Source organism: Clarias gariepinus, chromosome 2 (assembly GCF_024256425.1).
Source record: "Clarias gariepinus isolate MV-2021 ecotype Netherlands chromosome 2, CGAR_prim_01v2, whole genome shotgun sequence".
NCBI lineage: Eukaryota > Metazoa > Chordata > Actinopteri > Siluriformes > Clariidae > Clarias > Clarias gariepinus.
In genome coordinates, this window is record NC_071101.1 from 1475311 (window position 1) to 1500740 (window position 25430).

The 25430-nt window shown below is 41.8% G+C and overlaps 1 gene segment (V, D, J or C); it reads left to right on the forward strand.

The window, feature by feature from the left end:
- Positions 1–24462: 24462 nt before the first annotated feature.
- LOC128512133 (immunoglobulin kappa variable 6-21-like) lies at positions 24463–25092 on the forward strand. The segment is given in 2 exon segments: positions 24463–24597; positions 24704–25092. Coding segments are annotated over 2 exon segments (372 nt in total).
- Positions 25093–25430: the final 338 nt, after the last annotated feature.

Sequence of the window (25430 nt, forward strand, 5' to 3'; positions counted from 1 at the left end):
ATCAGGAAGAAAACCATTCAATACATTCAGGTGGTCAGCTGACTTCATTTTATTGCCACATAACATTGCTAAGTCTAGACCTGAGCAACTAATCAGGTCATAACACTGTTTCCAGAGGCTTGTACAGTGGACACTATGCATGATGGGTGCATCGCTTCATGCGCTTCCCCCATGACTCCGGAATTTACACATACAAGTTTCCAGTACATCACGTGTGTGTGAATCCATTGAAGGAGAAAATAAAGGGGAAAGAAAGAAACAAGAGAAGGAAAAATAATCTGGAGACATAAATAAAGATTTCATGAGCTCTGGATAATCCAGAGACATAGATGTGAATGGGTGACGGCGAGGATTACAATCACCAAGCACTATGCACTCTCACATGCATGTTAATTATTAGACACCTTATTTTTATCATTAAAGTATTCCCTCACACGAGAACAGCATGTTTTAGAGAAATGCGTGGCTGACAACCCTCCGTCTTGCCTTGCGGAGGGTTTCTATGTGTTCACCCTTTTTGGGAAGTTTGTTTGGGTTAGTGGCTTCGGCCATGTTTGTACGTGTTAGGAGTGTGTTACCTCGTGCTAATCGTGCTCTAGTTCATGCTAAGGCTAAACAGTGTGGTTCTCAAATAAATGTGTTTCCCATGCTGTACTGTGACTGTGTGATAAATAAACTTCTCCCAGCTATTTGCATTGGGCAGCAATCAAGCTAACTTGTTCTCCAAGATCCTTCCAGCGGTAAAAACGCTACAATATATTTAAAATAATAATAGTAGTTAGATGATATTAAAGTATGTCTTTAAATTTGTTTATAGCAATGTTTACTTTCATGAATACATGAGTAATATACCATGAATATACTCTTATTACAGCAGTAGCATGCTGGTACTGGACTGGTTCTTGCCAAGTCCAATTACTAAAGCAGGACCAGACGGCATCTCAGGCCATCACGCAGGACCTGTCATGGTCCTGTCACATCAACACCGTGGTGAAAAAGGCCCGGCAGCGTCTCTACCACCTCACACGCTTGAGAGACTTCAGACTCCAAGCTGCTCAGGAACTTTTACTCCTGCAGCATAGAGAGCATCCTGGCGGGAAACATCTTAACCTGGTTCGGGAACAGCACCATGCAGGACAGACGAGCTCTACAGAGGGTGGTGCGATCAGCAGAGCGCACCATCCGCACCAAGCTCCCTGACCTGCACTCAATCTACAGCAACCGGTGCTGGACTAAGGCCAGGAAGATCATGAAGGACCTCAGCCATCCCAACAACTTAATTTTGTGTCCTTAATTTTTTGCCTTCATCATTCAAATCATTACTTTTTTTCACTAACTATAGGTAATATATGAGGCAACCCACATTATTACTAATGAGGCAAAATGGCCAGGATCTGTGCATGATGCCAGAATTTTCCGTGAGTCAGAATTTTCCGTGAGTCAGCCAGACATTTCAGCAGGGTATGTTTTGCTTTATACAATGTTTTTTTTTCTTTTCGTTTTACTATATTAGTATTGTACACTTGAATCATTACAGGACAGTACAATGGTTACTTGCTGCGGGACAGAGGACACCCTTGTCTGCCCTATTTAATGAGCCTCCTACCCTGAACCTGATCCTGGACCACAGACACGCTTTAACCTGGCTCACAGACGAACACGGGCCGAGGTGGAGATGACCATAGGGATCCTCAAGTCTAGGTTTCAGTGTCTGCGTGGGCTCCGGGTCAGTCCAGAGAGGGCATGTGACATCATAGTGGCTTGTGTTGTGCTTCACCACATTGACACTATAAGAGGAGAGAGCCACCCTGCTTGTATTGAAGAAGAGGCCCAGAGGAACCGCTGCAGATTTTTGCACACAACAGAGATAGAAGACTTTTGAGAGACAGGATTTGTCAAAATTACTTTTATTAAATAGTTTGCACTGGTCTGCTGCTCAGTTCATTTCTTTATTTCCTGAAAAACAATGAAAGTAAAATGAAATAAAATGTGTTTTTTTTAAATGACATTGCTTTATATACACAACACTTTTAACATGCAACAGATTAATATACGCACAAGTTCTTACCTTAAGGCGACGCTCCAGTAATTCAGTTTCTAGTGTTGCTTTTTTAATTGATAGCCTTTTCTCTCCCATTTATGGTCCATCTCCATGTCACTTTTTCTTATTTGTTTTTGAAGATGGACCTTATACAGCTCCTTTGCTTGCAACTAGGAAGGCAAAAATAATTAAATAATTGAGATTATGTCAGAGAATACAATTAAAATATGGAAAACTGCACACAAATTCCTACATTGATTAGATTGCGCACTGAGGTTGAAGGACCCTTATCCGTAGGTAAATCCCCAGGTATGTACTGTGAAAGAACAATGGCAGTTTGTTACTCTAATGTAAAAAGGGGGCGCTGCATTATAATGGTATGTATCATACCTCAGTGGATCTACCAGCATTGTCCACTTCTGTCACAGCAGATGTGATCTCTTCATCTTCATCCTTCAGTGAAAATATAAAAGTAAAAGTATACGTTATCTGGCAAAAAGAAAAAAACTAAACTAAATATCTAAAAGCAACTAAAGGTACCTGACAACAAAACACTTACAACTGTGACATACTGTTCTTTCTGTAGCCTCCAATAATACAATCCCTCTATCAATATCTATAAGAAAATACAACGCATAGAATTCTCAATATTATCAAAGAAAAAAACTATAATGCAGGAAAAAACATGTCAAAGTAATACAACTAAGATCACAGTAGCCTATACATCATATGCAGTTAAATTAAGTAAGCCTGCATAAAAAACGTTAAGCATGTTCAAAAGCCTTTAAGTGACAGAGATAGTCATTTATTAAGTCATATAATAAAAACAAATCATAGTGGTAAACTTACATTTCACCATGTTAGTGTCACTCTTCTGCTCTCCCCTCTTCTGTTCTCTCTCCCCCTCTCTGTCGAGCTACACATGTTGTTCCTGAGCTGCCAGTGATCCAGACTCCCTATGCCCTCTGGACCTGTTTGACCCATCCTAGTGCCCCTCTTCTGGTTGAAGATTTCGTCACATGGATGCGCCGTGTGTCTCTTTGGAATGCGTCTGGTGTCTTGGGACGGTTTTACTTTACCATAAAGACGGTTCTGGCCTCAACTGGTATTGACAGCTGTTTCTCTGAGGACTTGACTTGGCTGCATTTGCTCAATATTTCAAGACTGCAATTGTCTCCAATAACTACCTGGACTCCATATTAACATTAATTAACATCAACTGTTATAGCTGAACTGCCTGCTATCTAACACACTGTATAAATGCAGATCAATTTAATTCAATTTAATTTCAATTCAATTTTATTTATATAGCGCTTTTAACAATGGTCATTGTCACAAAAAAGCTTCACAAAAATGAAATTATTTTTTAGAAAAGAAAATATTTGGAAGTGTGGATGTGTGAAATGTGTCTAGATAATAACGAGATGAATGAATGAAATGTCTCTGATGAGCAAGCCAAGGGTGACGGCGACGGTGGCAAGGATAAACTCCCTGAGATGGCAATAGGAAGAAACCTTGAGAGGAACCAGACTCAACAGGGAACCCATCCTCATTTGGGTGAAACAGATTGAAATGATATAACATCATGTGTGTTGTGCAGGTGAAAGTTTAATATAACAAAAGTTATTTAAATTAACATGAAAGCCAGTTCAGCAAAGAGAGTCAGTAGGTGCAGAGGGCAGATGGGGTCTGGATCACTGGGAGCACAGGAGCAGGATGTGTAGCTCCAACCATCATAAAGCAGAATCCAGCTGGAGCTGATCCTTCTCTGGATGCCTCCGGATCCTCGCAGGGTTGCCTTTGTCTACTGAAGCTGGCACAATCTTCGGATGCCTCGGGATGGGTAGAAAAATACAGAACAGATGGAGAGAATTAGCATAGTTGCCATTCAGGATAGATGTACTGGAGTATGAGGTTATGGGATGAGTTATGTGTATGCCAGATTAAAGAGATGCGTCTTGAGTCTACTTTTGAACTGGGAAACCGTGTCTGCTCCCCGAACACTGTCTGGAAGGCTATTCCAAAGCTTTGGAGCTAAATATGAAAAAGCCCTACCCCCTTTTGTAGATTTTGAAATTCTGGGAACTACCAGAAGTCCGGAGTTTTGTGATCTTAAGGAGTGTGGTGGATTGTAACGTATCAGAAAACTGGTTGGGTATGTGGGAGCTAAACCATTTAAGGCCTTGTATGTAAGTAATACTATTTTGTATTTAATTCTAAACTAAACAGGTAGCCAGTGCAGGGATGATAATATTGGGGTATATGATCATATTTTCTGGATCTAGTGAGAACCCTGGCGGCTGCATTTTGGACTAACTGAAGCTTGTTTATTGAGGATGCAGGACAACCACCTAGTAATGCATTACAATAGTCCAGTCTGGAGGTCATGAATGCATGAACTAGCTTCTCTGCATCATATACGGATAAGATGCTCCTAAGTTTGGCAATATTTCTAAGATGAAAAAAGGCTGTTTTTGTGATATTGGAAATATGATTTTCAAAGGACAAATTACTTTCTAATATTACGCCCAGGTCTTTTACTGTCGAGCTGGTAGTAACAGTACATCCTTCTAAACACAGGCTTAATTGCGAAAGCTGTTGTCTGCTGGGTTTTGGGCCGATAAGTAATATCTCTGTCTTATCTGAATTAAGTAAAAGAAAGTTATTGGTCATCCAATGTTTTATGTCCTGGACACACTCAGTTAATCTAGACAACTTAGGTATTTTGTCTGGTTTTGTTGAGATATATAATTGGGTATCATCAGCATAACAATGGAAACTAATCCCATGTCTTCTAATGATGTTACCCAAGGGAAGCATGTATATTGAGAACAGCAGAGGTCCTAAAACTGACCCTTGTGGGACCGCATATTTCACTGGCATTACACCAGACGGTTCTCCATTCAGATCTACAAAATGGTATCGATCGGACAGTTATGATCTAAACCATTTTAATGCCTGGCTCTGAAAACCCATATAATTTTGTAGGCGATCTATGAGAATATTATGATCTATAGTGTCGAATGCGGCACTAAGATCAAGTAAGACTAGTATTGAGATGCAGCCTTGGTCTGAAGCTAAAAACAAGTTGTTTGCAATCCTAACTAGTGCAGTTTCTGTACTTTGATGGGGCCTGAAACCTGACTGAACTTCTTCAAGGATGTTGTTTTCCTGCAAGAATGTGCATATTTGAGCTGATACTACTTTTTATAATATTTTTGATATGAACGGAAGGTTTGAAAGTTTGAAATCGGTCTGTAATTCCTGCTTATTGTTTTACCCAAATGAGGCTGGGTTCCCTGTTGAGTTTGGTTCCTTTCACGGTTTCTTCCTTTTACCATCTCAGGGAGTTTTTACTTGCCACTGTCGCCTGCGGCTTGCTCACCAGGGACAATTTGCTCATCTTGATTCATGCACACTTACATTCCATACAGACCTAAATAATTCTTTTGATTGTGTAAAGCTGCTTTGCGACAATGACAAAAAAAAAGCACTATACAAATAAAATTGAATTGAATTGAATTGAACTGGTCGCCGTTTATTAAGGGACAGAGCCAGCTCCTCATATGGGGTGAAGGGAGGTGGTGTTGGGCCTCCGCCAGTTAGACGGGCTTCAGTATTAGCTACATAACAGAAAGAATATACTAAATCATATTTAATAAATAGTTCAGTGATCGTGTAATCAAATATTACCTTTTTGCAGAATGTTTTTTAATTTTCACTTAGCTTCTGGTTCCAGAAGGATTACACCTTATTAAATAAGAAACCATAAATTCCTAGTCAGTATACATTGGTATTTTGACCTAAAGAAATGAATGGCAGGAAAAGTAAATGCTTTCATTTAACAGTCAATTGGATGTGGAAGGGGTGTTTAATTATTTTGCATTATAATAAAAGGGGAGACGATGTCAAATTTGCAATTTAATACACACACACATTTACTCTGTCCGTTATTTTTTGCCAAGCCAACTCTCTTTCTTTAGCCGGTGCAGCCGTATTGCTTTTTTTCATTATTATTGGCTTGAATTCTTCATATGCGTGCATTAAAACCTCTGTGATGAATGCGCTTTCTTTTTTCACTTTGATTTTCCATTTTGACTTGTGAAATCAGCGATCCATTGAAAATGTCTTTATGTATGCACTGTGCATGCGCATTAACTCTGGGTAACCAGTAGGAGATTGATTAAACTTACTCTTCTCAGGTGCGGGTTTGGGGTTAATCAACCCAGAGGTTATGATTAACAAAATGGTAAGTTAACCAAGCTTTCTGGAATACCCCCCTGGTGTTTATTTAAGGGTCCTAATACCCCGGCATTGGTGCGATCATTTAGGTAGCACTGGTAAGGTAATGTGCACGTCCAGGTCTGGTGGGCAGTGCCCCGCTGGCATGCGGGCACAGGCTGGTGAGCGGTGGGCAGTAATCAGAGTGGCAGTCTGGAGCATGCTCCCCTGACGGCCCAAGACTGGCCCCTCCCAGCTCTCTCTGGGCGCAGTCTCAGGGGGGAGTCTGCTGGACGTCCGTCGGCTGGGCGGCTTTCCTGGCTGGGATCAGGGGCCATAACGCAGTCCTCTCTTCACAAGCTGCCCTCTTGCGGAGATCAAAGGGTGGCATACCGGCCTCCTTTAACAGTCTCTGGGCGCATCACATTGCCCCCCTCGCGTGCCACTCTCTTTAATAAACTCGTAACAGTCCAGTATCCTGACCAACAGACCCCGAGCTACACTCTCATAGCGCGGGGAGAAGCTTGGGATCATTAGTGGCGATGGCTCACCAGCCGTGCCTAATTTCGCGGCCCCGCTTCTTTGCACACCTGCAGAAGGGGAGGCCGTCTAACTAGTGAGCAAGGAGTGAGCGAGGAGCGATATTGATTTGGGCACATGCTCATTAAAGGCGCACGCCGTGACAGTAGCAATAAGACTCTTAAAATATACAACAACAAAGAGAAGGACTGATACCTGGTTGGGGAAAGGAACAGGCTACATATATATTTAGAGAGTAGCAGGTATAATGGAAAAACCAGTAGACACAATGTCAAATTAATGGAGAAAGAGATAATATATATATATATATATATATATATATATATATATATATATATATATATATATATATATATATATATAATTTTAAAGAACCTCTATGTGCATTAACAAAATTAAGGGGACAAATTGCGGGGAGCAGAAAGAAAAGGTAGTGGCTAGGCTGAAATTATAACTGAGGATAATACATTAATTTAACAGAAAGGATGGCATACTGTAGGGAAAAGAAACAGGAGTCAGGATGAAAATTGACCAACTAATAAAACAGTTAAGGAAGAAGAAATTATAGAACAAACAAAAATATTGTTGCGTTTTTCACCACTAAGAAGGAACTTGGAGAGACAAGTGAGCTTCCTTGCTGCCCAATGCAAATGGCTGGGAGTACTTTATTCAGCACAGCACGAAATAAGATGAACAGCACATTCAACTGGTCACACACGAAATCAACAATCACTAGAACACACACACCTTACCCACACACACACAACCTGGCCGAAGCCACTAAGCCAAACACCTTTCCCCAACAGGGTGAACACACAACAACCCCTCCCGCAAAGCATGATGGTTGCTAGTCGAAACCCCGCCCACGCCACACTGCCCCCACTCGAGCTGTGACCGTCCCCGGTCACGATGGCGAACTCGGTCTTGGAGGCGTGATGGTGGTCGGCGCTGGCGTTGTGAGCGCCGGAGTCTTTTTGCGGGGGAAGGAGGGCCGCAACCCTCTCCCTGAGGCGGCCCGGCCTCCACAGAGTTTGAGGTTTCGCTGGCGTTGGGCTTATAGGGAGGGAGACGGTCCCGGTGGAGCACGACCACTCGAGACCGCCCCGTCAACTGCACCCGGTAGACTACATCGGAGAGCTGACATCAAAGTCTCGCCCCCGGCTGTGAGTATCATTCACGCGGCGCTGCTTAACACCCGTGTCCGCCAAGTGTTTACGCGCCAACTCGTGGACACGGAACAGTTTGTCTCTTAGGGAACAAAAATAATCCAACCCAAGCTTCGTGGGTAAATCCAATTGTGGAGGTGGCCCAAACACAAGGTCCACGGGTGTGCGCAACTCGCGGCCGAACATTAACGCAGCTGGAGTCAGCTGTGAGGACTTCTGCACTGCTGTGCGATATGCCCAAAGCACGAGAGGCAAATCTTCGTCCCAAACCTTCTGCCGGTCGCTGGTAAGCACGGCGAGTTGGGTGGTAAGCGTCCGATTGAACTGTTCCACGAGGCCGTCACTTTGCGGATGAAGGGGCGTGGTGCGGGTCTTTTTCACCCCGAGGCCCTCGCACACTGCCGCAAACACCTCCGCGTCGAAGCCCCTGATCGCTGTGTAACTGCTCCGGGGCGCCGAATCGGCTGAACACCTCATCCACCAGCACTCGAGCCATGGTGGAAGCGCTCTGGTCAGGAACATCAAAAGCCTCCGGCCATTTGTTGAAATAGTCCATGGCCACCAGCACATACCGGTTTCCACGATCGGAAATGGGAAACGGCCCGAGAATGTCCACGCCCATATGCTTCATAGGTGCCCCCACCCGAAAGTCTTGCAAGGGTGCTCGCGAGCGCTGGGTAGGGCCCTTCTTTGCCGTGCAGACGTCGCATCTGTTAACAAAGAGTTCACTATCAGTATGACAGCCCGGCCAGTAGAAGCGAGCGCGCAACCGCCGCAGTTTTCGTTACTCCGACGTGTCCCGCACCCGCATGCCCATGAACCATCCCTAACACACGTGCCCGCAGAGTCCACGGCACCAGCAGCTGAAAATATTCGCCAGCGCCGCACGGCCGTTCCCAGTGGCGGTAGAGTAAATCTTCCCGCAACGCTAGTCGGTTAAACTGCGAGTGGAGAGCTTTTACCTCCAGTCCCAGGTGAGCGACCGCGGCATAATCCGGTCTCCGGCTTGCGTTAACCCAACCTAGTACCTGCTGCAGCGCCGGATCCTTCTCCTGCTCGGCAATTAGCTGATCACAGTCCAGCTGTGGCACAGGCGAAACGACTTCAGACGCTGGTTTAGACGATGCAGTAACTCGGCTGCATGCGGGCTCGGACGGCTGATTACCGAAGGAGGACTGCACAGGGGGAATGTTCTGATTCAAGGGGTTCGGAGAGTGTTTGAAGTCACAACCACCCACGCGCTCTTCCACCCGCTCGCAGTACCGATAACGCTCTTTGCTGCACGGCCGGCGGGATAAAGCATCGGCGTTAGCATGCAATTTTCCCTCTTTCGGTGCTGAACGGTAAAATTGTAGTCCTGCAACCGCTCGAGCCAGCGCGTTAACAGCCCCTCGGGCTCTTTAAAACTAAGTAGCCACACCAGCGAAGCGTGATCGGTCTGCAGCAAAAAGGATTGCCTGTATAAATACGGCCTAAAATGTTTAAGAGCCGCGACGACCCCTAGCAGCTCGTGCTGCGTGATGCAGTAATTCTTCTCCGGTCCGGACAACGCACGGCTGAAGTAGGTGATAGCACGCTCTTTGCCCTCGGAAACCTGAGACAGGACAGCCCCCAGCCCTACATCGCTTGCGTCCGTGTCGAGGATGAACATACGAGATGCATCAGGATATTTAAGAACAGGGGAAGTGACCAGAGCTTCCCGTAATTGAGTGAAAGCACGCGCGTGCACCCTGTCCCAGTGAAACGGCTGATTCTTTCTCGTGAGCCCGTGCAGCGGGCTGGCGATCGTGGCAAAATCCTTCACGAACCGGTGATAGTAAGAGGCTAACCCGAGCAAGGTGCGTAGCTGCGACACATTTATTGGTTCAGGCAAATTCTGTACCGCAGCAATTTTGGCTGGATCGGTGGCAATCCCTTGAGCACTAATTACGTGACCTAGAAAAACGGTCTCTTGCCGCAACAGCTGGCACTTTTTGAGATTGAGCCGCAAATTCGCCCGCCGGATATACCTCCCGTAGGTTAGCTAGCGCGACCTCAAACTCCTTGCCGTGCACCAGTAAATCGTCTAGGTAGACGACACAACGGTTGCGAGGAATATTTGCCAACACTTTCTCCATGAACCGTCCAAACGTAGCTGGAGCGTTACATAGGCCAAAAGGCATGGGAAAACGCGGTTTTAGGTCGTGCATCCGGGGCGAGCTCTACTTGCCAATACCCGCTATCCAGATCCAACGAGCTAAACCACGCCGAGCCCGCAACATGTTCCAGCACATCATCTATTCACGGTAACGGATAAGAATCTTCGCGCATCACCTCGTTTAACCGCCGGTAGTCAACACAAAATTGCCACGATTCATCCTTTTTACTGTACAGCAAATGCTATAATTTTTGGGAATGGCAATGTTTAGCCAATCCTGGATATGTGAGTTTGCACTACAAGTGCAACCATTAAGAGATCCAATAAAAACTGCTGATCAGGCCAGACCTAGTTCACCACTTACCTGGACACCGGAAACACCAGCAGCATTTCATTAGCAATGGCACCTGCTTTAGCTTGTCCCAATTATACTGAACCTTTCAAGTTATACGTTCCGGAAAGACAAGGATTTGCCTCTGTTGTGCCAACCAAAAAGCAGCAGGCAAATAACCAATAGCAAATTACAGTACCTCTCTTGATAATCTTGAAAATGCCCCCATGTTACCAAGGCCTAGCCATAGCAGAATTCTCAAATAAACAAACATCGACCATTACAATGTGACACCCAGTTACTTTATACATGACACATCCGTTACTTGCATGTTTGTAATCACAAATCCACATTGTTAAGTATATGATGTTATTTAATCTGCTTTCCAATTAAACCTTGAACGTTACGGTCAATCCAGCCGACATAAATGGTACTCCCATTAGATGGGACCCCTCATGACTGTTTAAAAGAGTCAGATAAATTCCTTTAAGCCCGACTCGGTTTAAAAAAAACCAACCACTGGAAAACACAGATGAAGTATTTTTTTTGTAGATTAAATAAATGTATTTGTAACCATGATGAGAACAAAGCTGGCTATGCCAGTACCCCCAGCTAAAAAAAGAAACATATTATGTCGTCCTCTTAACTTCTATCCCCCAGCTGTCCTCTGCTCAACTAGCCTGTAACCACAAGACATAGCTCCTGCATATGAAAAGCAATATGGACAGGCAAAGCCTGAACTGGGAAATAATGTTTGGCGTAGTTGTGAAGGATTTTGAAATGCCATCTTTTGGGTTCTCTCATAGATTCTCTCGTTAAAACTTATACTATAATAGGAATTATACTGCTTGCCATGTCATACGCGTCATGTTATGTTATGCGTCATACCCATAATAAAAGGATTTATTAGTAAAGCCACAAAGATACTATTTTGGCAATATTAAATGATATTACAAGAAGCAGAATTAGAATAAAATATACCTCCCATAGAACCTAAATATGATGTACCCAACCTAGAAACACTAAAAACTACATTTCCAGACCAAGAAGAGAAAAATACTCAATAAATAAATAAATAATAATTAAATGTGTTAACTCTAAAATGAATATATATAATTAATTAAATGAAAGGAAAAGGGTAAATGTAATAGCAAGTACACATATAATTACTAATAACATTTTACAAGTTTAATAAAAATAACAGAATTAACCATATTGTATAGATAAAGTCTAATCTGAGACACTGTAATGGTATTATATTTTATGTTTATGTGTGCAGCTTAGTGTGTGCAGGACCCGAGTCATTAACATGGCAGCAGGAGGCGAGGAAAATCATCTCCCTGTCGACATACTGGTGCATGGACTATTTCACAAAGAAGACCTAAGAGAGGGAGGAGATACTATCTGCTATGCATGTGAGCTGTGCTGTTCATTTTACAAAACATAAGCCGAGCACTGATGGGAAGTGCTTAAACTAAACTGGGAAGTTCTGGAAAACTTTATTAACCCTTGTGTGGTCTTCATATTTTTGTTACTCAGCCAGTGTTCTGGGTCTGGTGGACCCACTGCATTTTTTTACTTTTTAATTTAATAAAATCAATCATATTTATGTTATAATACTCAACAGATGTTAACTTCATCCTGATTACAAGCAATATATACGGCGTATATGGTTAATATTTGCCCTTTTCCCCTGTTAGATTACAAACCGGATTCCAAAAGAGTTGGGACACTATACAAATCGTGAATAAAAACTGAATGCAATGATGTGGAGGTGCCAACTTCTAATATTTTATTCAGAATAGAACATAAATCACGGAACAAAAGTTTAAACTGAGAAAATGTATCATTTTAAGGGAAAAATATGTTGATTCAAAATTTCATGGTGTCAACAAATCCCCAAAAAGTTGGGACAAGTAGCAATAAGAGGCTGGAAAAAGTAAATTTGAGCATAACAAGGAGCTGGAAGACCAATTAACACTAATTAGGTCAATTGGCAACATGATTGGGTATAAAAAGAGCTTCTCAGAGTGGCAGTGTCTCTCAGAAGCCAAGATGGGTAGAGGATCACCAATTCCCACAATGTTGCGCAGAAAGTTGTTACCCAGCGAAAAATTGCTGACTTTGCAGTTATCATCATCAACTGTGCATAACATCATCCAAAGATTCAGAGAATCTGGAACAATCTCTGTGCGTTAGGGTCAAGGGCGTAAAACCATACTGGATCATCAATATTAAAATAATTAAAAGGCTTGAACTACTTCAGTTGTGTGTAATGAATCTAAAATATATGAAAGTCTAATGTTTGTCAGTAGATTACAGAAGTTAATGAACTTTATTACAATATGCTAATTTTTTGAGAAGGACCTGTATATATAATTTTAAAAGAACCTCTATGTGCAGTAACAAAATGAAGGGCACAAATTGTGGGGAGCAGAAAGAAAAGGTAGGGGGTAGGCTGAAATTATAACTGGGGATAATACATTAATTTGAACAGAAAGAACAAGCAAAATGGAAGGGAAAAGGAACAGTGAATCAGGAGTCAGGATGGAAATTGAGCAACTAATAAAACAGTTAGGGAGAAGGAAATTATAGAACAAACAAAAAAAATATTAATTAACAAATAATAGAGCAAATGAGAAGGGAATAATATTAGAAGTACAGGGAAAATAAAAGAAGAATATGATAGGAATAGGGAGGGGAAAAATGAAATAAGTAAATGATCAGGGAGAACAAGGAGACAGAGAGAAAAAGATAAGAACAACGCCACCACGAAAAGGCATGACAGCCCACCAACCCAAAACACTGACCAAGCTCAAGACACCAGTGAGATACAGCCCATGATGAGAGTGACAGTGATTTCAGAAGAGTGGACTAACATGGAACTATACGTCCACAGAACACTGAAGGGGTGGCAAAAGGTGGGAAAACATCCAGAGGATCATGGCCTGAATCATGGCCATAGGAGCACTGAACCTCACACACTGCATGCCACCAAGTGTAAATATTTCACAGAAAGAATAGAGACTGTGAGGGGCAAGAAATGGAAATAAAAGTCAAAGACATTGTTATAGTCCCACTAGGGTTTGCGGCAATAGCACAGTGGCTAAACAGGACCGGCATCAGGTGGAGGGCTCAATGCCCCATGTCTCTCTGAAGTTCTAGTCAGAAGACCACATGAACTAGAAGCAAGCTTTTTAATCACACTGTAACTTTAAATTCGGTTAACTGGTAGAGGAGTTCTGGGAGGCTGGGAGGCGTCGCAGTTATTCACAATGATAATTTGACTATTGTACAAAAACACGGACACAAATTTAATTCATTTGAAATTCTTTATAGTAACATAAGTGTATTTAACTATATTAAGTCAGCTCAGTCGATCCCGCTAATTGTCATTTACAGACCTCCAGGGCCGTACTCTGAAATTCTTAGTGAATTTGCAGATTTCCTTTCAAACCTAGTCGTTTCTGTAGACAAAGTGTTAATTGCTGGAGATTTTAATATTCATTTTGAAAACCCAGAAGACCCTCTGAGAACAGCATTTATGTCCATACTGGACTCGGTGGGAGTAAATCAGTGTGTAGTAGGACCCACTCATAAAGCAGGTCACACTTTAGATTTAATAATATTATTCGGATTAAGTATAAGAAATTTATTCACAATTCCACTATCTGAAGTTATCTCAGATCACTATCTTGTCTCAATTCAAGTGTGTCACAGTAATAATGTACGCACAGCGCCGTATGAAACGTACATTCACATCAACTACCAAACCGAGTTTTATCAGTAATCTCCCAGAGTTCCCAACTTCGATTAGATTACCGTCTGACCCCACAGAACTCGATCAGGCGACTGAATATTTAGAGTCAACATTTCGCTATATCTTAGATAATGTAGCTCCAGTTAAAAGAAAAATTATTAGAGATAAGAAACTTGCTCCCTGGTATAATGATCACACGCGCACTTTAAAACAGACCGCTCGGAAATTAGAACGTAAATGGCGTCAAACTAAATTACTAGTATTTCAAATAGCATGGAAGGAGAGCATCCTGAACTATAGAAAAGCTCTTAGTGTAGCTAGATCAACATATCTCTCCACTCTTATAGAAAATAATAAAAATAATCCCAGATTCTTATTTAATGCTGTAGCCAAATTAACCAGAAATAAGACCACTGCAGAAATCTCCACAACAACATCATGCAATAGTGAGGACTTCAATTGATGCAGATGTTAATCTAGCCATGTCAGATCAGAACCTAGAATACTTTACTCCCCTTGAAGAGAATGAACTAATTTCACTTATCTCTTCTTCAAATTCATCAACCTGTATATTAGATCCTGTACCGACACATTTTCTTAAACAGATAGTACCAGCAATAACAGAACCCCTGTTGAGAATAATTAATTCTTCACTCAGCATTGGTTATGTTCCAAAATCTTTTAAATTAGCAGTTATCAAACCAATAATTAAGAAACCTGACCTCGACCCCTGTCAGCTGTCCAGTTACAGGTAAATATCAAACCTCCCCTTTATCTCTAAGATTCTGGAAAAGATAGTAGCGGAGCAGCTATGCTCATACATACATAGAAATGGCATACATGAACTGTATCAGTCAGGATTTAGGCCTCATCACAGTACAGAGACAGCGCTCGTTAAAGGAGTAAATGACATTCTATTGGACTATGATCAGGGTTGTGTAACTATGCTTGTATTACTTGACCTCAGTGCAGCTTTTGACACCGTTGATCATACTATTCTTCTTCACAGATTAGAAAATGTAGTAGGAATTAAGGGTACAGCCCTCTCCTGGCTCAGATCCTATCTGACCGATCGTTATCAGTATGTAGACTTAAATGGTGATTATTTTGCCTGTTCTCTAGTGGAGTTTGGCATTCCGCAGGGTTCAGTTTTAGGTCCACTGCTTTTTTCCCTTTACATGCTTCCTCTGGGCAACATAATCCGTAAGCATGGTATTAGCTTTCATTGTTATGCTGACAATACACAGTTATATGTCTCAGCAAAACCTGATGAGAAAAAACAGCTTACTAAAGTTGAGCAAAAGTTTAGTTAAAGTTGTGTGCAGGACATAAGAAATTGGATGCTAATTAACTTCCTTCTGCTTAATCCGGATAAGACAGAAGTTCTAGTCATAGGACCGCATACAGCTAGGAGTAAAATTTTAGATCACACCGTAACTTTAGATGGCCTTTCTGTTCCATCAAATGCAACAGTGAAAGACCTTGGTGTGATCATTGATTCCAGCCTTTCATTTGAAGCACATGTAGATGATATTACCAGGATAGCATTCTTTCACCTCAGAAATATTGCCAGGATAAGACATTTATTGTCGCTAAACGACGCAGAAAAACTAGTTCATGCTTTTATCACCTCTAGGTTGGACTATTGTAATGCCTTACTGTCTGGTTGTTCAGCTAGATGCATAAATAAGCTTCAGCTAGTCCAGAATGCAGCAGCGAGAGTCCTCACTAGAACCAGAAGATATGAGCACATCACCCCTATCTTATCTTCACTCCATTGGCTCCCTGTGAAATTTCGCATTGATTTTAAAATACTACTCTTGACATATAAAGCATTAAATGGTCTCGCGCCGCAGTACCTGAGCGAACTGCTAGTGTCTTACGATCCGCCACGCCTACTTCGATCAAAGGATGCAGGCTGCTTGTCAGTACCGCGTATTATGAAAAATACAGCTGGGGGCAGAGCTTTTTCTTACAAAGCCTCAAAATTATGGAATAGTCTTCCAAATAGTGTTCGGGACTCAGACACAGTCTCAGTGTTTAAGTCCAGGCTAAAAACCTTTTTATTTAGCCAAGCATTTATATGAATAGATTTGCCATAGGTAAAGGAGCAGATCTGGGGGACTCATGGACGTAGAGTATTATGGTGAACTGGTATGTTTGGATGCTGTCTTCCTCACTCTCATTGATCACTCAGGTTTGCTGACGGTGAGGTGATTGTTTGCTTTACATATCAGGGAGCCCTCATGTCTGTGTTTCCTTCTGGCTCTCCCTTTTAGTTATGCTGTCATAATTAGTCCTGCCGGAGTCTCTGCTTGCACTCTACAGTTAATATACATTCACATTATACATTGTGTGACTGTGACCATACCTAACTGCCATCTCTCCTCTTCTTCTCTTCCCCCCCGTCTTTCTCTTTCTTCTCTCCTCCTGTCTCCCCCTTTCACTCTTTCTCTCTCTGTCGAGCTACACATGTCGTTCCTGAGCTGCCAGTGATCCAGACTCCCTCTGCCCTCCGGACCTGTCTGACCCATCCTGGTGCCCCGCTTCGGGCTGAAGATCTCATCACATGGATGCCCCGTGTGTCTCTCCGGGATGCGTCTGGTGTCTGGGGATGGTTCTCTCTACCTAGAAGACGGTTCTGGCCTTGACTTGTGTTGGCAACTGTTTCTCTGGGGACTTGACAGTTTGATAGTTCATGACTGGAACTTCTTACAAGTCTACCTGGGTCTTCAATAACTACCTGGACTCCATATTAACATCAATTAACATCAGCTATTATAGCTGAACTGCCTCCCACCCTACACACTGTATAAATGCAGATCATTTACTGCTTTCTGTTTCACCCAAATGAGGATGGGTTCCCTGTTGAGTCTGGTTCCTCCCAAGGTTTCTTCCTATTACCATCTCAGGGAGTTTTTCCTTGCCACTGTCGCCCTCGGCTTGCTCACCAGGGACAAACTGACCATTTTGATTCATACAAATTCACATTTCATACAAACTTAAATAATTTTTTTGACTGTGTAAAGCTGCTTTGCGGCAATGAAAATTGCTAAAAGCGCTATACAAATAAAATTGAATTGAAATTGAATTGAATTAAATGGCCTTTCTGTTTTGTAAAGTGCAACAGTGAAAGACCTTGGTGTGATTATTGATTCCAGCCTTTCATTTGAAGCTCATGTAGATAATATTACCAGGATAGCATTCTTTCACCTCAGAAATATTGCCAGGATAAGAAATATATTGTCACCAAATGATGCAGAAAAACTAGTTCATGCTTTTATCACCTCTAGGTTGGACTATTGTAATGCCTTACTGTCTGGTTGTTCAGCTAGATGCATAAATAAGCTTCAGCTAGTCCAGAATGCAGCAGCGAGAGTCCTCACTAGAACCAGAAGATATGAGCACATCACCCCTATCTTATCTTCGCTTCATTGGCTCCCTGTGAAATCATATGGTATGTACACCACTGTGATTTGCACTACTATGCGCATTCACACTTTATGCACATTGCTGATTAGTCCTTAGTTAATCTGGAAAGTTCTCGAATGTTGTGTATTTTCTATGGATAGTGTAATAAACAGAATGTACAGTGTCATTATTTATGTCTGTACTTCTCCATCGTCCGGCATGTGCGTGCTACCACGGCTAAAGGTAAGGTGTACACTCGCTGTTTACCTGGTGCACGTGGTCTTGATGTTGCTGCACAGGTGCCTGCGGCCCTGAGGAAGAACATTCGAGCTGTGGTTCTTCATGCTGGCACGAACGACATCAGGCTGAGGCAGACAGAGATCCTAAAGAAGGACTTCAGGAGCCTGGTTGAGAAGGTCCGCAGCACATCACCCACGACAAAGATCGTCGTATCTGGACCACTTCCGACATTTCAGAAAGGAATCGAGAGGTTCAGTAGATTATTTGCCTTCAATGAATGGTTACAATCTTGGTGTCAACAACAGAGATTACCCTTTGTTGATAACTGGAATGTTTTCTGGGAGCGTCCTAGGCTCTACCGCACAGATGGCCTGCACCCTAGCAGAGCTGGAGCAGCGGTCCTCTCTGACAACATCTCCAGGACATTACGAACCATCTGACTGGCGGTAAGTCATACCTCAGATTCTTTAGATATCAGCCACAATACAACCCACCATACTTATAGATGCACACACATAGCTTGTACTATAGAAACTGTGTCTGTTCCCCGAATAGTGAGAAAAAAGAATAAATTCGTTAAATCCAGCCGAAACAATCTGGTAACCATTAAACCAGAAAAAGGCCAAATAAGTAATCGAAGTCTACCTCTAAAGTTTGGACTTCACAACATTAGATCCCTTGCGCCTAAAGCACTTATTGTTAATGAAATAGTATCAGATTATTGCCTTGACGCACTCTGCCTCACTGAAACCTGGCTTAAACCAAATGAATATATTGGTCTGAATGAGTCTACTCCGTCAGGATATTTTTATAAGCACGAGCCCCGTCTAACTGGTCGCGGTGGTGGTGTCGCCACTATCTACAAAGATGTACTCACTGTTACTCAAAAAATAAGGCCCAGGTTTAACTCGTTTGAAGTGCTCGTCATTAATGTTGCACTTAATGAAATACATAATAAACCCGCGCTATATTTTACAATGGCCACCGTGTACAGACCCCCAGGGCCATATGCAGATTTTCTTAAAGAATTTGGACATCTGCTATCAGACCTAATTGTTAACTCTGACAAAGTACTGATAGTAGGTGACTTTAACATTCATGTAGATGATGCTAACGACACTTTAGCCCTCGCATTTATGGACTTACTAAATTCCTTTGGGGTTAAACAAAATATAAACGGATCAACTCACCGCTGTAATCATACACTAGATTTATTTATATCTCATGGTATAGATGTTTCTAATATAGAGATTTCACCTCAAAGTGATGATATAACAGATCATCACCTCCTGATATATACTCTACCCATAGAACAGATTAGCTGTGTCTCTCCACGTTATCGATTTGTTAGAAATATGAATCCGACTACTAAAGACAGATTCACAAGTAATCTACCGGATCTGTCCCAAATTCTTATTAGACCCCTAAATGCAGACGATCTAGATGAGGTGACTAGCAGCATGGGTACTATTTTTACCAGTACATTAGACACTGTTGCTCCCATCAGATTAAAAAAAGTCAGAGATAAAACACTTGCTCCTTGGTACAATAGTCATACTTGCGCCCTAAAGAGAGCAACCCGTAACCTTGAGCGAAAATGGAGAAAAACTAAATTAGAAGTTTTTCGAATTGCGTTTAAAGACAGTATGTGCAGCTATAGACGGGCTCTAAAAACCGCTAGGACCGAGCATCTTAGCCAACTGATAGCTAAAAACCAAAATAATCCCAAGTTCTTATTTAGTACAGTAGCCCGCCTAACAAAACCTAAGATGCCTGCAGAGAGTACTCCACAACATTTTAGTAGTGAAGATTTTATGGACTTTTTTAATGAAAAAATCGATAGCATAAGGAAGAAAATAACAGAGGTTCAACCTCTAATAGCATCTCATGATCTAGTTCAGCCTAGAGCTTCACATTTAGATTTTCAGTGCTTTACAGGTATAGGACAGGAAGAGCTGTATAAACTTATCACCTCAGCTAAATCAACAACGTGCCTGTTAGACCCAATACCAACCAGATTTTTAAAAGAAGTGATGCTTACAGTTGGAGAGCCACTCCTAAACATTATTAATTCTTCATTATATCTAGGCCACGTCCCTAAACCTTTGAAGCTGGCAATTATTAAGCCGCTTCTAAAAAATTCTAATTTGGACGCAAATGAAATAACAAACTACAGACCGATTTCAAACCTTCCGTTCATATCAAAAATATTAGAAAAAGTAGTATCAGCTCAAATATGCACATTCATGCAGGAAAACAACATCCTAGAAGAATTTCAGTCAGGTTTCAGGCCCCATCATAGTACAGAAACTGCACTAGTTAAGATTGCAAACGACTTGTTTTTAGCCTCAGACCAAGGCTGCATCTCAATACTAGTCTTACTTGATCTAAGTGCTGCATTCGACACCATAGATCATAATATTCTCATAGATCGCCTACAAAATCATGTAGGTATTCAGGGGCAGGCATTAAAATGGTTTAGATCATACCTGTCTGATCGATACCATTTTGTAGATCTAAATGGAGTACCGTCTGATGTAATGCCAGTGAAATATGGGGTCCCACAAGGGTCAGTTTTAGGACCTCTCCTGTTCTCAATTTACATGCTTCCCCTGGGAAACATCATTAGAAGGCATGGGATTAGTTTCCATTGTTATGCTGATGATACCCAATTATACATCTCAACAAAACCAGATGAAATACCCAAGTTGTCTAGACTAACCGAGTGTGTCCAGGACATAAAAGATTGGATGGCCAATAACTTTCTTTTACTAAATTCAGATAAGACAGAGATATTGCTCATCGGCCCGAAAACCAGCACACAACAGCTTTCACAATTCAGCCTGCGTTTAGAAGGATGTACTGTTACTACCAGCTCAACAGTAAAAGACCTGGGCGTGATATTAGACAGTAACTTGTCTTTTGAAAATCATATTTCCAATATCACAAAAACAGCCTTTTTCCATCTTAGAAATATTGCCAAACTTAGGAGTATCCTATCCGTATCTGATGCAGAAAAGCTAGTTCATGCATTCATGACCTCCAGACTGGATTATTGTAATGCATTACTAGGTGGTTGTCCTGCATCCTCAATAAACAAGCTACAGTTAGTCCAAAATGCAGCCGCCAGGGTTCTCACTAGATCCAGAAAATATGATCATATAACACCTATATTATCATCCCTGCACTGGCTACCTGTTCAATTTAGAATTAATTACAAAATAGTACTACTTACATACAAGGCTTTAAATGGTTTAGCTCCCACATACCTAACCAGTCTTTTGATACGCTATAATCCACCACGTCCCTTAAGATCACAAAACTCCGGACTTCTGGTAATTCCCAGAATTTTAAAATCCACAAAAGGGGGCAGGGCATTTTCATATTTGGCTCCAAAGCTTTGGAATAGCCTTCCAGACACTGTTCGGGGAGCAGACACGGTTTCCCAATTCAAAAGTAGACTCAAGACGCATCTCTTTAATCTGGCATACGCGTAACTCATCCCATAACCACATACTCCAGTACACCTATCCTGAATGGCAACTACGCTAATTCTCTCCATCTTTTCTGTATTTTTCTACCCATCCCGAGGCATCTGGAGATTGTACCAGCTTCAGTAGATAAAGGCCAACCCTGCAAGGTTTCTAAGGCATCTTGAGAAGGACCTGCTCCAGCTAGATTCTGCTTTATGATGGCTGGAGCTACCATCCTGCTCCTGTGCTTCCAGTGATCCAGACCCCATCTGCCCTCTGCACCTACTGCTGAACTGAATCTACACAACTTCTGTTATATTGAACTTTCACCTGCACAACACACATGATGTTATTTCTATCTGTTATCACCCAGATGAGGATGGGTTCCCTGTTGAGTCTGGTTCCTCTCAAGGTTTCTTCCTATTGCCATCTCAGGGAGTTTTTCCTTGCCACTGTCGCCGTCACCCTTGGCTTCTTCATCAGAGACATTTCATTCATTTTCATTCATCATTCATTCATCATACATTTCATTATTATCTTTTTTTTTGTGAAGCTGCTTTGAGACAATGACCATTGTTAAAAGCGCTATATAAATAAAATTGAATTGAATTGAATTGAATAGCTGAAACCAGATACTCTGTGTGTGTGTGTGTGTGTGTGTGTGTGTGTGTGTGTGTGTGTGTGAACATACTTTACCAATAAGTCTGATTCAGATTCTGTTTCAGGGTTTGTGGTCTAATTGGACTTCAAGAGAAAATTTGACTGTTAGCTCCTCTGAACTACATGGACATAGATACATTACAGGAATCATGATAAATTAATAAATATAATGAGAAAAGTAATTATTCAGTAGTGTTAGTGTTTTACAATAAACTGAACCAACTGTCACTTTTATTTTCTTGGCGTGTGTTTATAGTGTGTTCCACATATATTATTAACAAATAAAAAACAAAGATCATTTCTCTGGTCTCCACCAAAGCCCTCCTGCCCCACACTATACTGCATTTATTGTTGCCCCTGACAGAAGGTGTGTTTCAGGAGATCATCAAGCACCAGCTCCAGAGGTCAGTGTGTGAGGAGAGAACAGGCCTACCTAATACACACTACTGCTTTATTCCAAAACCTCCTGCTCTCTTTTAGAAACACACCATGTACCTGGAAGTGTGTGTGGTGTGAGTTTACACACACTACTGATCGGGACACACCCAGTCCCCAGTGTTACACATGAGTTTATATCTCACACAACTTCACTTATAGTCTTATAATTGTTAATAGAAGGAGAGTTCACACCAAATAACCTGGGAATAAACATCTGACCTTAAATGCAGCGTGTGTCTATTACTGACAGTGTCTAATTAATATTATAGTCATTAATATACTAATATATTAATGCAAATTGTACTGATGTGTTTACAGAGTGTGAAGGTGTTTAGTGGAAGTGTAGAGGAAGTGAGATTGAGATGAAGACGGCTGAGTGATCCTCTTTCTCCCAGAATAGAGCAGCACTTTCACCAGATGTTCAACTTTCTTCAGCCAAACTCACTGAAGCACAACACACAGCACTGAATCTACAGCTAAACACACTCTCTCATCACACTGATAATGACTATTAACTGGAATAAAAGAAGACACAATGTCCAAAATCAAGCTTTATTTCAGCAGAGCAAAACTACAGGAAGAGCAACAGGACAGTGAAGAGAGTAAAGACAGAAATAAAGCATTGTGTAGAATTGAAACTCTATTGTAGATGGATGTGTAAGCAGCTCAGTGTTAAATTCTATCTTGGAGCTGTTAGCCTTCACACTGGCTCTTTCTGAACGTGACCGGATGATTGACGCCGTCATGGGAGACCTTACAGACAAACTCCTCCCCCTTTTCCCAGAGTGCTTTGCTGAGGGTCAGGGTGCTGCTGCGTGTGTAACCGTCCTTCTTCTGTTCTTCCGCGCTGGTCAGAACCCCGTCCTTCACCTCTGAGCCGTCCACCGTCCAGCTCACCAGCGCCCCCTGTGGAGAGTAGGCAGACAGCAGGCAGAGCAGCGAGGCCGATCCCTCAGACAGCTGCAGAGAGGAGGGAGGGAGCAGAGACACGGAGGGCTTCACCGTGGGACCGGCTGGAGACCACAAACACACAATAAACACACATTTACACACACTTACACAACATTTACTCATTACTGCTTATTCACATGACTGCAGTTCAGTAGAACTACTCAGCAGGAGAACATTTACTAGTTACTGCTTATATTGTGGAGCGACTCGGACTTTGATCAGCTTTATTCTGCGAGTGTATTCCAGTCCTCCTAAGTTGTTCTGTTACTTTTACATGTAGTCCTACAGAAAAATAAATCCACTGATGATGTAAATACACTGATATTCCACAGAATCAGGGCTGGAAAATGCAACATCACACCTTCCCTTTGAGTTTCCTGATAACAAGATTTACTCGATTACAAATCACATATCTGGCAAAAAGCCTGAGAAATCAGTTGAGTGATGGAAATAACCCCATCACACCACATCCACCTTTCTACACACTGTTTATCTTTGTTTGGAGATTCAACATCAGTACATCAGTAAAATTATAGAAGGCTAACAGGCACAGGATTAAGTTTTATACCATGTCCTTCACAGCACACAATATGAACTTAAGAAGCTGTGAATGGAAAAGTGCTGTTTACTGACGAACACACGGCACACTTATTCAGATTACAGCACAAGCAGCTTTTCAGTTATATGGTATTCCTTTTTTTTTTTGCATCAAATAATAAAAAAAATGCTGTGTTTATGTCTAAATTATAAATGCATGAAAACAACCAACCAGCAAACGACCAAATGAACATACAAATAGTAATTTTTCTATTATGGTTTAAAAAGGTATTTACTAAAGTTCAATATATCAATGGAAAAACAATAATATTATATTTGTCCAAACTTTAACAATCTAATTAAAAATCTAAATACCATTATTAATAAAAAAAAAGACTTACATTTCACAATGAGTTTGGTTCCTCCACCGAAAGTCCACCACAGTGATACATTCTAATGAAGCCGTCGTACAAAAACCTCTGTTACACTCCAGTGACCACACACACACACACACACACACACACACAGACAGTTGTGGTGTTTGCATATGTGTGCTGTGTCAGTGCTGCACACACTTTAAGAGCTGTAGTGCTGATCAGAGTGTGTTCAGTCCTTTCAGAGCCACTGACACGCAGCACAATGATGATGGTACTGATTCTACTGCTGGGGACACTGGGACTCCTCGCTCACCGTGAGACACTCTCTTTACTTTTATTATTCATACACATCAGCACATCACTCTCACACTCACTACTACATTTGTTTCCATTATTTTAACTCTGCATCCTTTTCTTTAGAGTCCTTTGGGGAAATCGTCCTGACTCAGTCTCCAGGAGCTCAGTCTGTTTCTCCAGGACAATCTGTTACTCTCACCTGTACATCCAGTGCGAATGTTTATGATGACCTCCAGTGGTACCTGCAGAAACCTGGTGAAGCTCCTAAACTCCTGATCTATAATGATGTTACACGTTACTCTGGGGTTCCAGATCGTTTCAGTGGCAGTAGATCTGGTTCAGATAATAGAGGATTTACTTTACAAATCTCTGGAGTTCAGACTGAAGATGCAGGAGATTATTATTGTCAGCATGACGAGAGCTTACCATACACACAGTGTTAGACCGCCGTACAAAAACCTCCCTCAGCTGTAGAGGAAGTGCTCTGAGTCAGAAACACACAGCTGCAGAACTGCTAATGCTACACTCCACTGAACATCATCAGAAACAGAAAACTGCCTCATGCAAGAAGCAATGTCCAACTAATTTCTCTAGTTTTTAATGATATCTTTATTTTCTCTTAATCTATTCATAGTCATTCACTCACTCTCACTCATCTTTCATACGGCTTTATCCTGTATTCAGGGTCACGGGGACCTGGAGCCTATCCCAGGAGGCTTAGCGCACTAGGGACGGTACACCCTGGACAGGGTGCCAATCCATTGCAGTCATAGTCATTCATTTATAAATAATTGAATTATTTGTTAAATATATCTTAAAGGACAGTGAAATTCTTCTTATTTTTCTCCTT